The sequence below is a fragment of the Girardinichthys multiradiatus genome, chromosome 8 (assembly GCF_021462225.1).
Source record: "Girardinichthys multiradiatus isolate DD_20200921_A chromosome 8, DD_fGirMul_XY1, whole genome shotgun sequence".
Lineage (NCBI taxonomy): Eukaryota > Metazoa > Chordata > Actinopteri > Cyprinodontiformes > Goodeidae > Girardinichthys > Girardinichthys multiradiatus.
The window spans coordinates 39,811,844-39,830,388 of NC_061801.1; the positions used below are offsets into that span (position 1 = coordinate 39,811,844).

The 18,545-nt window shown below is 41.8% G+C and overlaps 1 protein-coding gene across 1 annotated transcript; it reads right to left on the reverse strand.

Annotated features, from left to right (window-relative positions):
• Window positions 1-3,511: 3,511 nt before the first annotated feature.
• On the reverse strand, window positions 3,512-16,783 carry nars1 (asparaginyl-tRNA synthetase 1). The gene is made up of 15 exons (XM_047373640.1): window positions 16,592-16,783; window positions 12,812-12,894; window positions 12,255-12,320; window positions 11,142-11,234; window positions 10,944-11,033; window positions 10,036-10,114; window positions 9,892-9,962; window positions 9,618-9,704; window positions 9,217-9,438; window positions 6,389-6,588; window positions 6,061-6,196; window positions 5,864-5,977; window positions 5,054-5,185; window positions 4,347-4,478; window positions 3,512-4,254 (listed from the first exon to the last, which is right to left on the reverse strand). Exons 1-15 carry the CDS (start codon window positions 16,632-16,634, stop codon window positions 4,123-4,125), a joined length of 1,680 nt encoding a protein of 559 aa, XP_047229596.1. The 5' UTR covers window positions 16,635-16,783; the 3' UTR covers window positions 3,512-4,122.
• Between the last annotated feature and the right edge of the window lie 1,762 nt (window positions 16,784-18,545).

The following is an 18,545-nucleotide window of genomic DNA, read 5'->3' on the forward strand; positions in this document are numbered from 1 at the left end:
CACTTTAGAAATAAATGTGCATAGTTAGTAATAATGTCAATATGTTATAAAATGTTAAGTTCATTTAATTTGAATTCATTATTTGTAAAGAGAATATATAAAAGACCCATCCTCTTATGTTAATGAGGCTGGCAGACATAATAAATGAATGATGTGCTGCAGGAAGGCACCTAAACAGTTAATTAAATTGTATTTTTTTGTAAAACGTCTTTAATCACGTACAGTATACATCAGACATACTAATCTGCCCTTTTACCCTTTTCCTCCTGGTCTGTTCAAAATGTCCTTGATGAACATTTTAGATTTGTTTTTCTTGTACAAATGTCGTAATCGTTGGTCTGAATGCCTGTCAGTTTATAGAGTCCTTTAGATATGAAGGATTTCATTTCACCAAATTAGACATTTAGAAATCTTGGAAAGTAATTTATGATTAGTCCTAACATTACATGTTGGATAAGTTAAACCTTGAATGTAAACCTGTCTTCATTTCTACGTTTGAAAGCTTGAATGTGAAAATAGCTCCAGTCAGGAGATAAAATCTTTTTTAATGATAGTTTGTGGACATATTTGGTCTCCTTCTGCTCTAAAGAGCATGGATCTAAAAATTGATTCTGTTTCCTTGTCTGTCTCTAATGTGACAAAGCTGGCATGAAGACCAGTCCTCTGATTGGCTAGACCGGTACTGTTCTGAGAATCAGAGAACTCTGCTAAAAGCTTTACCAGCTGAATCAGAACCAGGACCAATCAATTTGGTTGTGATGAAGTTTCCTTTGCTACATTCATCTAATGTTTGGGTGAAGATCCCGCTGGGACTTTTGATTTGTCTTTCTTCCATACCTGCGTCAGTGTTCCACTGTGACTTTCTAAGAGTGTCACTCGGTTCTGAATCCAACATGGAGACCCTTGACATCCAAAGGCGGTAGGCCGGAAAGATGAATATAGCCAGGTCGTTTTGAATGACTTCCAGGCAGCCAGAACCACAGCTGGAGTAGAAAACCCAACTATCTCCTGCCGGGAACAAAAGATGGAAGGCCCAGAATCCCTGTAGCACAAACGGTTCTGAGAAAGTGACCCAGTAGATGCTTTCTTTTCCTGTTGAATCATAGTGGTTCTGGTGTGAAAATTTTGAAATTCCTCCTCTGTTGCCCCTCTTTTTATGTTGGGAACCAGAACTCAGAATTATAAAATCTTTAAGCTCCTGAGAGAGAAGTAAACCTTAGATAAATGCTTGATGATTTAAAGGCTCGATTTATTCATAATTATTCTTTACCTGGTTAGCTGTAAAGAAGAATCAGTGTTAGCATGATTATGTGTTTTTACAAAAATCATAAAATAGTTTGGTAAAAATGCATTAAATATTAACTCCCATGGTTTTTCTTATAATCCTTAATTGGAGGGTAATTTTTTGATTGGTGCTAAAAGAAGAAAAATCCAGGAATTTTATTTGCTTTGTTAAATGTTTGTTCAATAAAAAAAAAAAAATCATTCTTTACATTTCTAAATGATTAATGTTTATTAATCTGGTTTGATAAAGTAAATCAACACTAAATTATAATTTAGTCATAAATATGTTACTGACGTATTCATTTCCAAGTTAAAAGGTCCACCTCAGTTATTATCTAATGATGTATTTATTTGGGGCACTTTTACTAGAAGGTATTCACACCATTTCATTACAGACTGACTTTTCTAAAACTGATTTGAGTTTCCTTCCCAAATAAATCTGCACAAAGCAAAAATTAATTTATGATAAAACATTTTAGCGTAAGTATTGAACTGACACTTAAAGCTGATCTCCACTCATCATCCTTGAGATGTTTCTGCATCTTTGGAGTCCACCTGTGGTAAAGTCAGCTGATGGGAGATGATCAGGAATGGAGCGTGTGTTTATATGACGTCTCACAGAGCAAATCAGCACCAGAACCAAGCAATGAAGGCAAAGGAGTGAACCTAGACCTCTGAGGCCAGATTGTGTCAGAGCTAAAATACCAGAACCATCCAGAAGGCCAACCACTGATAATGTGCACCAAGAACCGGGTCTGGATGGTAGAGTGGCCCAACAGAAGCTGCTCCTCACTGAAAGTGAACACCTTAGATGAAATGTTTACCAAAACACCTTCGAGACGGGCAGACTAGGAGGAACAGAATTAGCTGGTCCAATAAAACCCTGAAAGAACTTTTTGTTCTGAACTCCAAGCATCACGAATGGAGAAAAACAGAAGCTGTTCAGTTTATTTTAAAGTCAGGACACGTCTGTACATCTAAGTGTTTAATTAACTTTATTCAACATTATTTTTCATATAATTTTGAACAAGTTTGACTTTTTTCTTGAAAGTTTTATATTTTATCTGCTTTTATTTTTTATATTTATTCTATTTCCTTTAGATATTAGCTGATAGTTTTCATTCTAATTTATTTTTATGTATTTGTCTATTTTTTTCTTACCAGGTTATTAGATGTAAACACCCCAAATGTTATTACTTTTGCTGTTTATCATATTCTTTTATCTTTAATTCTGTGCATATCTCCAGTGTTTCCTCATCGCATATAGTTGTAGCTACGATAGCTCTTCATTTGTGGCCACAGACATTTCCATGTCTGCAGGTTATCACCTGGAGTCCTTGTGTGTCTTTTAGTTTTCATGATTTCTGTAAAGCACTGTGTGCTACATTCTTTAGTGCTTTAGAAATAAAGACTGGCTGCTTACCATCCCTCATTTGAAACATAGTGGTGGTGGCATCATGCTGTGGGAATGTTTTTCTTGTGCTTTGAAACTACGGTGATGATTCATCTTCCAACACATGGAGCCAAAGAACACAGCCAAGATAACCAAAGGAGTGGCTTCAGGAGTCTGAACGCCCCTGATTGGTCCAGGCGGAGCAGAGACTGAAGTCCACCTGAACATCTCTGGAAGGACCTGAATGCAGCTGACCATCCAAACCAAGTGAGCTTAAGAGGATCTGCTGGGAAGAATGGGAGAAAATACCCAAACAAGTGATCCAAGCTTGTAGAGATGAACCAAAGAAGTCCAGAGGTTGTGACTCCTGGCCACGGTGCTTCAAAGTATTAAACCCTGGGTGTGAATACTTATAAACACTGCTTTAACGAGCTGTGGCACATCCTTCTGAGAACCTGTTTGCCTTGTCATAAGGAGGTAGTTTCTCTACTATATCCTCTTAAGCCATAGAGGACATCAATTTTCATTTACCGGTACATAAAAAATACTTTGAAAACTTTTCAGATTAACATTTTCTCTGCATAAATCCCTTAAGCTTCAGGTCAGAAAGCTACCAAACTTGAAATACTTTTATTTGCTCTAATGTTAAACTTCTGGAACGTCACAATAATATTAACACAGTGAAAGAAAAATTTAGGATTACAAAATAAAAAATTTTTTCCCTTCATTTAATACAGATTTATTTTGAAAGGACAAATATAAAATAAAGTGATAATCTGAAGCGTTTTAGGCTAAAGATGCTGAGATCTTACAGAGAAGAGACGTCCAACAGCCTCCTGGTTAAATCACATTTTATTTCAGAGCAGTTTCAGCAGGATGAGGTGAAGATGCAGAATGAGACAACGAACCAGTTAGACCAGAACTTTCCCTCTACCTCTGGGTTCTGTACGGGTTTCAGTCACAAAATGCTGCAAAAAGCATTAAACTGTCTGCTGGAAATAAACTTTGTGACAGTCAGTCAGTAATAATCCCAGGTTATTTGTCTTGCATCTTAAAGAAGGAAAACTGGTTTCTGGAGCTTTGATTTCTCAGCAGATAAAACACTTTCCTTCTCTGCTACGTATCAACCTTCATATTTTGGTGAATAAAACCAACATTGAACCATAATTATCCTGTAAACCTGAACAGTGAAGTCATGTAAATCCACATTCAATTCATTTTATTGTGAGAGACGGAATATTCCTGGTAAAATAATCTGCTACTGAGCGCCTGACTGACTGAGGAACCTGTGGTGTTCACTGTAAGGCCCTCAGAGTTTCACTTTGACCCGGTGAGAGATGAAAACTAGGAATTCTATTGGTTTAATATGCAGCGACACATATTAGCTCTAGGGGGCGCTGCCACTGCCTGCTGTGATCCAGACGTTTGAGCTGTGCTGGTTGCGTTCAGGGCCGGCAGCGCTGGATGAAGCGTGGGTACAGGCAGACGTCCCGGATGTGGTGTCTGTTCAGCAGCCAGGTGAGGAAGCGGTCCAGGCCCAGACCGTAGCCTCCATGCGGACACGTGCCGTACTTCCTCTGTTACACGCCGGAAAACAGGGTTAAACAGGCAGGGAAAAAAAATACAAAAATCAAACCCACACCACAGAGGCAGCCAAGCTCCCCATTACCTGATCTGTGTACCAGTAGTATGGAGCCGGGTCGATTCCCTCCCTCTTGTATCCCTCTAGAAGCTCATCGGAGTCCCAGATACGCATCGACCCTCCAACGATCTCCCCGACGTTTGGCATCAACACGTCCACCTGGAGATGAGTGGCAGGGGAGAAACGAACACCGTTAGTCCAATAAAATTATTATGGTTGTTTATAATCAACACATCTGCTTTTAAACCTGGACTTTCAATAAAACTTGAGAAAATGCATCATTCCAGATGGGGGGGGGGCAGATTTCTGTTCCTGTAGCACATTTATGGGCCTTTAGTTTAAGGTTCACTGGGTTTGAACACTTGTGCAACCGGGTCACAGCAGGTTTATTTTTTTCACATCTGGACCTCTTTGTCCGTTTTTTGGTTCAAACTTCCAGGACGAACAGAGAAGAAAAGCTCTGAAACAACGTATCCTGGTCTCAATGTTTTAAAATCAGGACCAGGCATTTTACCGGTGCTGTGGAGACATTTTATGTCCACTGAGGTTCCCTCACAAAGCAGTCTGCAAAGAAAAGAGCTGGAAAAGTGGACTTTGGTACTGGAACCTGGCAGTTATGTCTCCTTCGTTCAGCAGGTTGGTTTGCTAATCCGTCTTTTTACTTTAACCTTTCTTTTCCTGGAAATAAACTCCAGCTTCAGGAGTCTAACGTGCCAACATTTCCGTTTTCTTACCGACTCGGTGAGGCGGCGGTCCTCTTGGCAGCGCTGCATGTAGAAGGATTTGATCTCAGCGGGGAAACGACAGAGCAGGATGGTCTCATCGATGGAGTCGGTCATCAGCCTCTCCGGAGCTTCAGGGATGTCCTGAGAGAAGTTCAGAACCACAAGTTTATGCTAAACCTAAAGCTAAGACAGATCTGAGCTCTCGTTAAAAACGCAGTCACTGTTGTTCTGTTCCGCCAAACTGGTTCCAGTTCTGTTACCCCTAAAAACCAGAACCTGCAACACAGCCATGTTTGGTCCAAAGGGAAGAACTGCACCACTTCCATTAAAACAGTGATTGAATGTTGACTGTTAGCTAAAGAAATGGAAAAGATTCTTTTTACTGGCCAGGAAGATCATAAACAGATTTACTGACAATAGCACCCCCTGCTGGTACGTCTGATATCTACAGTCCAGACCTTGAAATGTTGGAACAAAAATCTAATCTAACGCAAAACTGCAAACTCTTTAATCCCCAAATCATCCCTGCAAAATACGTGGATAGATTTTACTCCACAGACCCCCTCCCCCCCCCATATGTTGGTTTTATTATGAAGCTTTATACTAGGTAACCAGGCCTGCAAGGAGGAATGTTACTAAATGTGTCAGCTGTAAACAAAGAGGTGGATGGAAAAACTTAATACCAAGGATCATTTACAGTCAGCGGTCAGTGATGCTATAACATCACTGACCGCTGACTGTCGGCGCCTTGGTGTGCAGATCTCAAACCTAAAAATCCATGAAGACTTTCAGTCAGAATGTGTTGAGTTTACTCGTCACCTCTCCAAACTCGTAGTAGGTCCCGTCGTCCTTCTTGACATCGTGTTCTTTAAGCCACTCAATGGCCTCAGTGTAGTTCATCCTCTTGAAAGGTCTCTTTGGAGGTTTGAAGTCCTGGAAGTAAGAGCACCAACATTACCAAAGGCCTCCAGAACAGTACCATTAAATTAGTAACATTTTAATCTTCTGACTCTTACTGGGTTGATGTCGTAGAGCAGGTCAGCAGCAGGAGATTTGAGAACCCGATCCACCACATCACAGATCAGGTCCTCTAGTCTGGTCAGCATGTCCTCAAATGTGATGAAGGGACACTCGGCCTCGATGTGAGTATACCTGAGTACAGAGATGTTAACAGAAAAGGTTTAAGCAGACTGGCTTTCCTCTGACGAGGCCTAAAGCTGTCCCTTCCCAGACTTTATGAGGGTCTTAACCCTGATGTTGGACTCTTAAACTAAAGGGTGACCCAGTGGTTTCACCTCCTGTTCACTACTGTAACCCTACATCTGCGTTGGGCGGCAGACTCACTCGGACAGATGTCTGCGGGTTCGGGACTGCTCAGCTCGGTAAGATTGGGCGATGCAGAAGGTGTCGCCCAGGGCAGGTAGGCAGGTCTCCAGGTAGAGTTGGGAGGACTGGGTCAGGTAGGCCTGCTCACCAAAGTAGTTGAGGTTAAACAGTGTGGAGCCGCCCTCCACCTGAGTCTGCACCAGCGTGGGAGGGGTGATCTGAAAATGTAAAGATATGTAGAGGTCTGACAAGATGTTTCCTGATGCTGGCTGGACTTCATATTATTTCAGGAAACACTAAATTAGTCAGAATTGTATCATTTTGGGTTTTAAAATAGGGATTTAAGGTTACCGACAATTATTGTTAAGAAACCATTTAGAAATGTTCTGATAAAGAACAAGTCTTATATATTATCTACAGTATATGGTGCATCTAATGCGTGTCAATCAGACAGTAACTAGCTCATTAGTAAATAAATTTCTCAATAGCCCATTTAGCAATTAGCTAGTTAACTGCTTAGCTTGTGAGCTTATTTATTAGGCCTAATACACTACTTAGCAATCTATCCAAATAGTTTGTGGAGCTCTTAGCTCATGTGCTAACTAGCATTCATGTTACTTCATATGTGAACTACTTACCTAATCCAATATTTAGCAGTTTAGCTACTTGTAATGAACTACTTAGCTTGTGAACTAGTTAGCTAATAGGTTTTGTAGATGTGCTAACATTTTAGCTATTTAGGTTTTGGGCTACCTACATAATGGGCTTAGCTGATATGCTAGCTGCATTTCTTCTACTTAGCCTGTCAACTACTACTTAGCTTAAGAGCTATTTAGCTAACAGGGAAGAATGGTGTGATAGTATTTCAGCAACCTAGTCTGCAAGCTGATTATCCAATTTGACTTGGGTGATTTGTGGCAATTTCTGGTGATTTTAACCATTTTTCACTCTCTGCTACACTTCCAACGTTTCAACAGTTTGTCAGCTGCTTTACCAGAGAAAAAAAAACATTGGATTTGTCTAATGCAAATATCAAGGACTCATACATCTCTACAGCAAGACCTCCTCTAGGCAAATTAGATCACAATCTGGTTTTTCTCTGCTTGAAATATAAGCCCCTTGTTCAGAGGCAACCTGTAATAAAGAGGACTGTGAGAAAATGGTCACAGGAAGCTGAAGAAGTCCTGCAAGGTTGCTTTGAGGCTACAGACTGGGACGCACTGTGCCACCCACATGGTGAGGACATCAATGCCATGACTGAGTGTGTAACCGACTATATAAACTTCTGTGAGGATAACATCATCCCCACCAGAACCGTGAGATGCTTCCCCAACAACAAACCTTGGATCACCAGTGACCTGAAGGACCTGCTTAACAAGAAAAAAAGAACCTTCAGAGAGGGAGAATCACAAGATGCTGATGCTCCCTTTGCCTACCTCCTCATGTTCTTTGATTTCTCCAGAACATTTAATACAATCCAACCTGATTTGCTTTGTCAGAAACTCCAGAAGACTCAGGTGGAGGCCTCAACAATCTCCTGGATCAAAGACTACCTGACAAACAGACCACAGTTTGTGAAACTGAAGGGTTGTGAGTCTAACCAGGTAGTCAGCAGCACAGGAGCACCACAGGGGACGGTACTCTCACCATTCCTTTTCCCTCTGTACACCTCAGACTTCCAGTACAAGACAGACTCCTGTCATCTGCAGAAATACTCGGATGATTCTGCAGTCGTGGGGTGGATCAGAGATGGAGAAGAAGATGAGTACTGGAAGGTGGTGGACCACCTGGTGTGGAAACAATCATCTCATTTTGAACGTGAATAAAACAAAGGAGATGATTGTAGATTTTAAGAGAAACAGGAATAAGTCAAAAACTTTCTATCATGGGAGAAGAAGTGGAGGTGGTGGAGGAGTATAAATACCTCGGTGTTCACCTGGACAACAGACTAGAGTGGAGATGCAACTGTGAAGCCATCTACAAGAAGGGACAGAGCAGACTGTACTTCTTGAGGAAGCTTAGGTCCTTTGGTGTTTGCAGCAAGATGCTGCAGATCTTCTATAAGTCTGTTGTGGAAAGTGTGATCTATTCTCCATCATCTGCTGGGGAAGCAGCATCAGAACCAGGGACTTAAAAAAGCTCAACAAGCTGATAAAAAAGGCTGGTTCTGTTCTGGGGACTCCTCTGGAACCTCTGGAGATCATTGTGGAAAGATGGATTCTTCATAAAATGAAGAACATTATGGAGAACCCTGAGCATCCTCTTCATGAGACTGTCCTACAACAACAGAGTGTCTTCAGTCAGAGGCTTCTTCAGATCTGCTGTAAGACGGAGCGCTACAGGAGATCCTTCCTGCCCACAGCCATCAGCATCTACAACGACTCTTTGAGGAAACCTTCATAATATGAGCTATAACAACATTTAATTTCCCTTTGGGATTAATAAAGTATTTTTGAATTGAATTAACTTTTTAGCCAAGAAGCTACGTGTCCAACAGGCTGAATAGTTAATGAAATTGAGGCACTCTGTGCTACAGGCTACACGGTTTCCTTTCTAACTAGCAATACCCTTACGCTGCGGTATGTTTGTTACTGCAATTAATATTGGTCTCTTTTTAAAAAGGTAATTTATATTTATCTACATTTTGTGATCCAGTATTTTCTTCCATAGGTTTTTAAATGGGGCTAATTAATGCTACAAATAAAGCTAAATGAAAAAAGTAAAGAATCCAACGTTCCAGAAATAAATCCCAAATGCCCCAGAAAAACACAAGTGCGTAATTTTACACAGTGAAGTTAAAACATATTTTAAGACACTTGAGCATCCTTTGTGTTGCTGTGCGTCACCTCGTAATATCCGCAGCTGAAGAAATGGTCCCTGAAGCACTGGGTAACTGTCGATCTCACCCGCAGGATCTTGGAAATGTTCTCCCCTCGGATCATCATGTGCCGATTGTTCAGCTGGACGTCCACATCAGACTCTTCGTTCAGCAGGTTGTCGGCGCCGCCTGCAGGAGCTAACCCGACCAGCTCCCAGAAGTCGCAGTGCAACTCGTGGCCACCGGGGGCCTGGGAGAAAAGCTTAATATGTTTAACTACTTCTACCTATCGTCTAATTTTTACATTTAATTATTTTTATTCATTTTGTAATACAAAAAATGAAGTTTTTTATTAACTTTACTTTTTTTTCCTTAAACAAAAATCCAGCAGGGTTTGCTCTTTGCAGAAGGTGTGTTTGATGCGTTTACCTGTTTCCCGTCAGGAACCGGAGTGATGGTCCCGTACAGAGCTACAGTGCTCTCTGTGGACAACACCAGCCCGTTGTAGCACTGACACTAAACATGGGAGAACATATTCAAGTCTTAGTATAAAGAAAAGCTTTGGACAGAAGGAGCAGGACTTGTGATCTTCTACAGAAGTCTTCATCAAAAGTCTTGTGGGTTGTCTGAAGGTCTAAAAGTTTTCTTCTGACATTTTTTGACTGAGCCTGAGTGAAAAAGTGCCATAAAACTGAAAATGTACCAGTTTATCAGACAGGACACTCTGGAGGAAACCAGTTCCATCTCGCAGCACGATAAACATCAGGTTCTTTCCTGCAGAGAACAGAAATGTTCAGTGCAGCTCAGGAAACTCACATAGCTTGTTTCATTCTGCTGTTCTTCTCACCCTGCCTCCTCAGGCGGTGAACCCAGCCGAACACTTTCACCCTCTGACCTCGCTTGGCCTCCAGCTTATGGATTTTCACCTGGAAAAAAACAGTTTCATCGTACCATTAAGCTCCGCCTGTTAAACATTTAAACCAGGTTTTATCCTTCATGCTGGAAGATCCACAGATCTTCACTGGTCCTGGATTTTCTTCTGAATATTTGGGGGAAAAAAGTTGTTCTTGGAGGACATTTTAATCTCACTCTTTATTCGTGAAAGTGTTGTTGGGCAGAATGGTCTGGAAGCCTACTCCTTTGGAGGAGAATCAACTCAGCACACTGATTGTATCAGGATGCTTCACTGCTGGAACCACACAGGACTCACGGCAGCTCTCTGCTTTTCCGCACCAGTCTTCTGCTCCCCACCTTTCCACTTCCTGCTGAATTTCAGTCAGTCCTTGATGGTTTTCCTGGACACCAGTGGCTTCTTTGCTGTAATCGTTGCCACAATCGCTGCACTGGTGGCCACAGAAGTCTGTCAAAGAAGGTGCTAAGCTTCAGGGGACTCTCCTGGATGTCCTGAAGCCTTCTACTCTGCAGCTGAACCTCCTAGCTTGAAGTTCTTGATGAACCAGCAGCAGTGTCATGCATATGAGGCTGTTTTAATGCAACATGATGACAGCTGCAGCTTTTCTTTGGAGGTTAGATTAGATGGTCAGCTGATGGGGGGCCTGGTTAATCATTTAAGGGAGTAAATCTGGTGAAAACTGGTAATTTTACTAACTTTAAGCCAAGAAAGCTCCTTGTGATTCATTACTCTGCATAAAACAATGTAAAATCTAAAAACCTGAAGCTGCATTTAAAAAAAATCCCAGGCATGCACACACAACCTTTAGCTCATGAAAACAGAAGGAACGGTTAAAGACTGACCGCCTCAGCCTCAGGTAGGCTCGGATCATTCTCAATCACGATCTTCTTGGCTTCCTCCATGTTCTTCTCCCTCCTCTCGTTGTCCTCAGCCTGCACAACAAATATAAAGGAACAGTCGCCACCTGGTGGTTCATTTTCAGCTAGGATTTATTAAACGGACTGGAAGCCGCGACGTCGAGTAAAAACTGAGCACCAAACCTCTTTTTTCTCTTTGCCGTCGTTCTTCATCTGCTCGCGGTTGAAGGCCTTCTTAGCATTCTTCATCTGGGTCTTTGAGATCACCGCCCAGCGCTAAAGACAAGAAAACAAACAGGAAAATCCAGAGATTTTTACTAAAGTTTATTAAACGCCTCACATTTATTGTGCCCCCTAAAAAAGAAATGTATCTTTTATTGCAACAGCCCAATCTCACGCTTAGAAAACTCCAACCTTTTATTTGGATACACTGCGATTAACACGTGAAATGATCGCTCTTTGCCACTCAAAATGGGAAAGACAAGTAAGGCAGATGTGTGTTGATCTTCAGAAATCAGGGAATGTTTACATCTGCAGTCAGAGCTGTGACAAACGAGGCTGCAGCGAGTTCACCTCTCCACTGCACACAGCGAGAAGGCGGCTACGGGAAGTTTAAAAAATAAAAATAAAAAAAGCGGCCCCTTGGGGTCACCAAGTCTCCATGACAACCATTAGATGCCATCTAGATACTGACTGAATGTATGGGAGTGATGCCAGCAAAAAGCTTTCTCTGTCCCACCATCACAAACATAAACAGGTGGAGTTTCCTAAACTCTGGTGGGACTTTAACTGGAACTGTGAGCTTTTCCAGCAACAAACAGTCCAGGTGGGTCTGCTCTGAAACACAGGATGAATATGTGGGAAAGCCCCTCATGCCCACTGTTAAGTATGGTGGAGGCCCTGTGATGTTGTGGGCCCTGGAAACAGTGTTAGAGTGAACGGCGTCATGAGGTACCAAGAATGGATCATGGGAAAATGATCCAAACATCTGGATACATCAACACAGCAATGGTTCATCAGACACAAGATCAACCTCCTGCCATGACCATCTCATACCTAGAACCTACAGAAAGCTGTGGGCTGAGCTGAAGAGAACATCAGAGAGGACCAAGGACTCTGGACCATCTGGAGATCCTCCTTTCTCTACACTCCAACCTCAGGAGGAGATGGAGTGTTTCCAACAAACTGCTGCCTGTGAGATTATGATACTGCAATAGAAGTTCCATTTATATAAGACGACATTTTAACAGTGGGGTCAGTGTGTAATGTGACGTTTCTCTACGATGAAGACCTCACCTCTCCCTCCTTCTGAGACTCCACGTAGATGGTCGGGAACGGCTCCTTCCCAGCAGACCGCAGAGCCTGAGAGGTTTGGATCAGAAACGAAATGAAGTGACTTCAAAGAGTAAAAAGAAACAAAACGTTGACGCTACAGCTCTGCGATACGGACCAAATATTATTTCTCTAATAAACAATTTCAATCACTATTATAATATTTTCAACTTAATTCAGTTTCTATGGCAGCATCTGTTTAACTATCATCTACATAAACTGAAACACAAATGTCCCTCAAACAGGAGACCCATCAGCTATTCTAAGTGTGTTTACAATAATAATCAAATATATTTCATTACAAGCATAAAATAAAGTAAATGAAGTTGACACTACAGGGTGCAACCTGTTCTCCATCTTGTAAAAACAATCAAAGTCTGAAAAGCTGCATGTTGTGTGTGTTTTATTGAATTTTAAAGCCTGCCACTGTTTTTCTCATTGTTTTGTTCTTTGATCAAATCTGGAAATGGTTTCATTGCTGGTACTGATCCAAGCAGCATCTTGACACGAGGAAAACTTGCCTCGAGGGGAGTTTTGAAGGGTTTGTCCTCCGACCCGTCTCCATCCTGGTCACTGCCACTTTTGTCAGAGACGTACAGCTCACCTGAAAAATGAAACAACACAGCAGTGAGGACACCTGAGTTAGGAACATTTACTGCAGTGATAGAAGACATGAGAACCCAGGGATTCTGTGGGAAACATTTGGGCAGCTGACTCTGAAATGTTGAAATGAGTCTGAATCATAAGCCTGAACGAGGCGGATGGTGGAAGGTAATTTCCCTACTGCTGAAACAGATAAACACCCTGATGACACTCACATAAAATGGAAATTATTGGATTATTTTTAACATTGTGGGTCTGCAGGAGACCAGGAGGTCACATCGGGCCTCCACATTTTACTGAGCCCAGATTAAGGTTCCAGCACTTTTTCCATTTTAAAGCGAAACCCTTTCCCAGGATAAAACCACTTGCTCCACTGATTTTTAGGTCATTTTTGAATGAAGTTTCTGCTTTAAGTGGATGCTCCAAACACCACAACAAACAGAACATATTTGACCCATTTATTGACTTAATATTGCAGTTTAACATTGTATTTTCTCTGCTTGGCTCTTCCTTGAAGATCAGACCACCTGTTTATGTCTGAAATGCTCCTACTGACTAATACTTTGGACTGAGATCACCAGAATGAGTTGGTCAAGTTTTCACAGACTGACCTCCCAATTATAGCCCAACAACACATTTTAACTGATCATCTGTATAGTTGGAGAACACTTTTAGAAAAACGCCTCTTTTTAACCAGAATCTGTTTCTATTAGATATGAAGAGATTCCCTGAATCCACTGGATCAGACTCTCCAGTTCCTGAAACTCAGGTCAGTAAAACTGAAAGTGAAAGAAAGCAGCTTGTAAAATGTTGCCGCCTGATGCAACATTGCAGCAGGACATTATAACGCCTTCTCCTCTGTGACTGAAACAGCACCTTGGAGTGTGTTCACAGCTCTAACCTACCTGACGAATGCAAACTTTGGCTGCACTGAGTTCGTGGCCAGAAACACAGAATATTGGTTTTTGTTCAGTCGTCACAATAAATATAAATCAAGGTTATAAAAAAGAACAGCAAAACTTAAAGTTAAGTCACAGCTACAATTACTGAAACTAGGAGAAAATGTCACCATCGCAGGAACTAATAGAGGATCAATCAGGTGGAGCTTTTTTTTCCTTAATCAGCAAGTTAAATAAAAAAAACTCAATTGATAAAGAACGGTCCATGATATCTGCACCAATGCATACAGAGCAATATTTAGACCCCCTTATACAGGTCCTTCTCAAAATATTAGCATATTGTGATAAAGTTCATTATTTTCCATAATGTAATGATGAAAATTTAACATTCATATATTTTAGATTCATTGCACACTAATTGAAATATTTCAGGTCTTTTATTGTCTTAATACGGATGATTTTGGCATACAGCTCATGAAAACCCAAAATTCCTATCTCACAAAATTAGCATATTTCATCCGACCAATAAAAGAAAAGTGTTTTTAATACAAAAAATGTCAACCTTCAAATAATCATGTACAGTTATGCACTCAATACTTGGTCGGGAATCCTTTTGCAGAAATGACTGCTTCAATGCGGCGTGGCATGGTGGCAATCAGCCTGTGGCACTGCTGAGGTCTTATGGAGGCCCAGGATGCTTCGATAGCGGCCTTTAGCTCATCCAGAGTGTTGGGTCTTGAGTCTCTCAACGTTCTCTTCACAATATCCCACAGATTCTCTATGGGGTTCAGGTCAGGAGAGTTGGCAGGCCAATTGAGCACAGTGATACCATGGTCAGTAAACCATTTACCAGTGGTTTTGGCACTGTGAGCAGGTGCCAGGTCGTGCTGAAAAATGAAATCTTCATCTCCATAAAGTTTTTCAGCAGATGGAAGCATGACGTGCTCCAAAATCTCCTGATAGCTAGCTGCATTGACCCTGCCCTTGATAAAACACAGTGGACCAACACCAGCAGCTGACACGGCACCCCAGACCATCACTGACTGTGGGTACTTGACACTGGACTTCTGGCATTTTGGCATTTCCTTCTCCCCAGTCTTCCTCCAGACTCTGGCACCTTGATTTCCGAATGACATGCAGAATTTGATTTCATCCGAAAAAAGTACTTTGGACCACTGAGCAACAGTCCAGTGCTGCTTCTCTGTAGCCCAGGTCAGGCGCTTCTGCTGCTGTTTCTGGTTCAAAAGTGGCTTGACCTGGGGAATGCGGCACCTGTAGCCCATTTCCTGCACACGCCTGTGCACGGTGGCTCTGGATGTTTCTACTCCAGACTCAGTCCACTGCTTCCGCAGGTCCCCTAAGGTCTGGAATCGGCCCTTCTCCACAATCTTCCTCAGGGTCCGGTCACCTCTTCTCGTTGTGCAGCGTTTTCTGCCACACTTTTTCCTTCCCAGACTTCCCATTGAGGTGCCTTGATACAGCACTCTGGGAACAGCCTATTCGTTCAGAAATTTCTTTCTGTGTCTTACCCTTTTGCTTGAGGGTGTCAATAGTGGCCTTCTGGACAGCAGTCAGGTCGGCAGTCTTACCCATGATTGTGGTTTTGAGTGATGAACCAGGCTGGGAGTTTTAAAGGCCTCAGGAATCTTTTGCAGGTGTTTAGAGTTAACTCGTTGATTCAGATGATTAGGTTCATAGCTCGTTTAGAGACCCTTTTAATGATATGCTAATTTTGTGAGATAGGAATTTTGGGTTTTCATGAGCTGTATGCCAAAATCATCCGTATTAAGACAATAAAAGACCTGAAATATTTCAGTTAGTGTGCAATGAATCTAAAATATATGAATGTTTAATTTTCATCATGACATTATGGAAAATAATGAACTTTATCACAATATGCTAATATTTTGAGAAGGACCTGTAGATTAAGATTGTTAGGTGCTGGGCTCCCAGCTGGGGAGAGGTGCACACACCTCCAGATTGTACCCTGGCTCAGCTGTGCCGGTTGCTGAGAGACTGAAGGAACGGTCAGAAGAACTCTGGCATAATATGTAGAGATGACACGGAAAAACTTCAGTCGGTGACCCTACTCCTACTGATGATCCGTTTAAATCAGGTGTGTTAAAATAGGGAAACTTTTAAACATGCAGGCCATCCAATCTCAGGTTATAGATATAAGCTTTGGTGCTAATCTGGTGCTTTCTTCATTTTCTGCTTTGTTTCACAACCTTCTCAACACTGCAGTTATCACTGATGCTTGGTAACCTTTCTACTGGACTTTTTCCTTCCACATAACTTTCTGTCAATACGGTTCAAGTGTATTGGTCATTTGTAATTATCAAAATCAACACGAAAAAACGCCAGAAATGCATCACATTTCTTATATTCTTAACCGCTGTAGTCCTCAGTTTACAGCATATGTCTTAAAACTCCACATATTAGATCACGGTTATTCTTTTACTTGATTAATACAAGTAACCTGGCTAAATAAGGTGTTTCCTACACAGGCCGATATTCAGATTTCATCCTTTTAACGTCCGCACTGCAGAATGACAGCTACCTTAGCCCAAATTAGCCTAATATTAGCTTTCAGACTTTTTTACGGGTTTTATTGAACCTGTAAGCGAACAATAATACGATGAGGGAGAGTAAAATGGATCAATCTAGAGAAGCACTGAATAATAAAGCGGGGGTTTCACCACCTTTATCACCGCTATACTGATCCAGACAGACACACACATGACCCTGCTAGCTAGCTAGCTAGCTAGCTCCCTCTGGACAGGCTAGTTTCTTCCTTACCGACCGACACTTGGTCCACACCCTTAGTTATCTCCGTCGCCATGTCGGCTAACGTCTAAAGCCAGCTCGTTGAGAACGAAAATCGGCAGTTTAATAAAAAAAAAATCTAAATTATCCGTTAGAAGCGGACACCGGTGACGTCTCCTGCTCCAAACGTGCAACTTTGCATCAGCCAGCCGCAGTTTCACATGAGGCGGGGGGGGGGGGGGGTCCCCTTTGGATGCACCGGATTGGTCAGTCTATATACGTCACGTTTACTGCGTTGAACCTGATTGGCTATATTTGATGCCAACAAGAATTGCATTCAAGGATAGCTTGAAGACATTTTGAGAATCCAGACTGTTCGGAGAAAAGTCAATTAATAACTTATGTTTGCGATAATCACGTACGTTATATTTTAAGATTCTACTTATAAGGTTAAACCACAAACAGTGTAACGTTTGCTTATCGCTGTGGAGTTGGAGATGAAGATGCCATCATACACCTGCTTCAACAAACCCACTGTCATCTGGACAAAGCCAGCAGCACTGTGAGGATCATGTTCTTTGATTTCTCCAGAACATTTAATACAATCCAACCTGATTTTCTTTGTCAGAAACTCCAGAAGACTCAGGTGGAGGCCTCAACAATCTCCTGGATCAAAGACTACCTGACAAACAGACCACAGTTTGTGAGACTGAAGGGTTGTGAGTCTAACCAGGTAGTCAGCAACACAGGAGCACCACAGGGGACGGTACTCTCACCATTCCTTTTCACTCTGTACACCTCAGACTTCCAGTACAAGACAGACTCCTGTCATCTGCAGAAATACTCGGATGATTCTGCAGTCGTGGGGTGGATCAGAGATGGACAAGAAGATGAGTACAGGAAGGTGGCGGACCACTATGTGGCATGGTGTGGAAACAATCATCTCATTTTGAACGTGACTAAAACAAAGGAGATGATTGTAGATTTTAAGAGAAACAGGAATAAGTCAAAAACTATTATTATCATGGGAGAAGAAGTGGAGGTGGTGGAGGAGTATAAATACCTCGGTGTTCACCTGGACAACAGACTAGAGTGGAGATGCAACTGTGAAGCCATCTACAAGAAGGGACAGAGCAGACTGTACTTCTTGAGGAAGCTTAGGTCCTTTGGTGTTTGCAGCAAGATGCTGCAGATCTTCTATAAGTCTGTTGTGGAGAGTGTGATCTCTTCTACCATCATCTCCTGGGGAAGCAGCATCAGAACCAGGGACTTAAAAAAGCTCAACAAGCTGATAAAAAAGGCTGGTTCTGTTCTGGGGACTCCTCTGGAACCTCTGAAGATCATTGTGGAAAGATGGATTCTTCATAAAATGAAGAACATTATGGAGAACCCTCAGCATCCTCTTCATGAGACTGTCCTACAACAACAGTGTCTTCAGTCAGAGGCTTCTTCAGATCTGCTGTAAGACGGAGCGCTACAGGAGGTCCTTCCTGCCCACAGACATCAGCATCTACAACGACTCTTTGAAGAAACCTTCATAATATGAGCTACAACAACATTTAATTTCCCTTTGGGATTAATAAAGTATTTTTGAATTGAATTTAATTGTTTAATTTTTGTATCCACAAAAGAGAAAGTCCGATTTCACATATGTCATTGAACGCATCATGAAGAAAAGGGGTTATTGTAGATTCTTATTCTGACATTTCATGATGCGTTGAAAAAACCTGTAAAGTTGGGAATTAGATCACGTCACACCCGAGTTGAGTGTGCTCACACCATAGTCATAGGTCAGGTTCGATCTCATCCAGAATAGTGTTTACCTGGATCATATTTACCTGGTATTCTGTCCAGCACTGTCCAAAGAAAGAAATGTCTCGATTGAGATCAAAATTCAAGACTTTTTATCAGAATCAACTTTATTGCCAAGTTTGTACATACAAACGAGGAATTTGACTCCGGTACACTTTGCTCTCTGGTTTTATGT

Bases quoted from the DNA above. Each gene is read 5' to 3' on its own strand.
- nars1 (XM_047373640.1), bottom strand. From the start codon at position 16,634: ATGGCGACGGAGATAACTAAGGGTGTGGACCAAGTGTCGGTCG. The intron at 10,115-10,943 runs GTCAGTCTTTAA...GTTTTTTTCCAG, and splicing joins GCCTACCTGAGGCTGAGGCG to GTGAAAATCCATAAGCTGGA. The intron at 6,589-9,216 runs GTGACGCACAGC...TTACATTTTCAG, and splicing joins TCAGCTGCGGATATTACGAG to ATCACCCCTCCCACGCTGGT.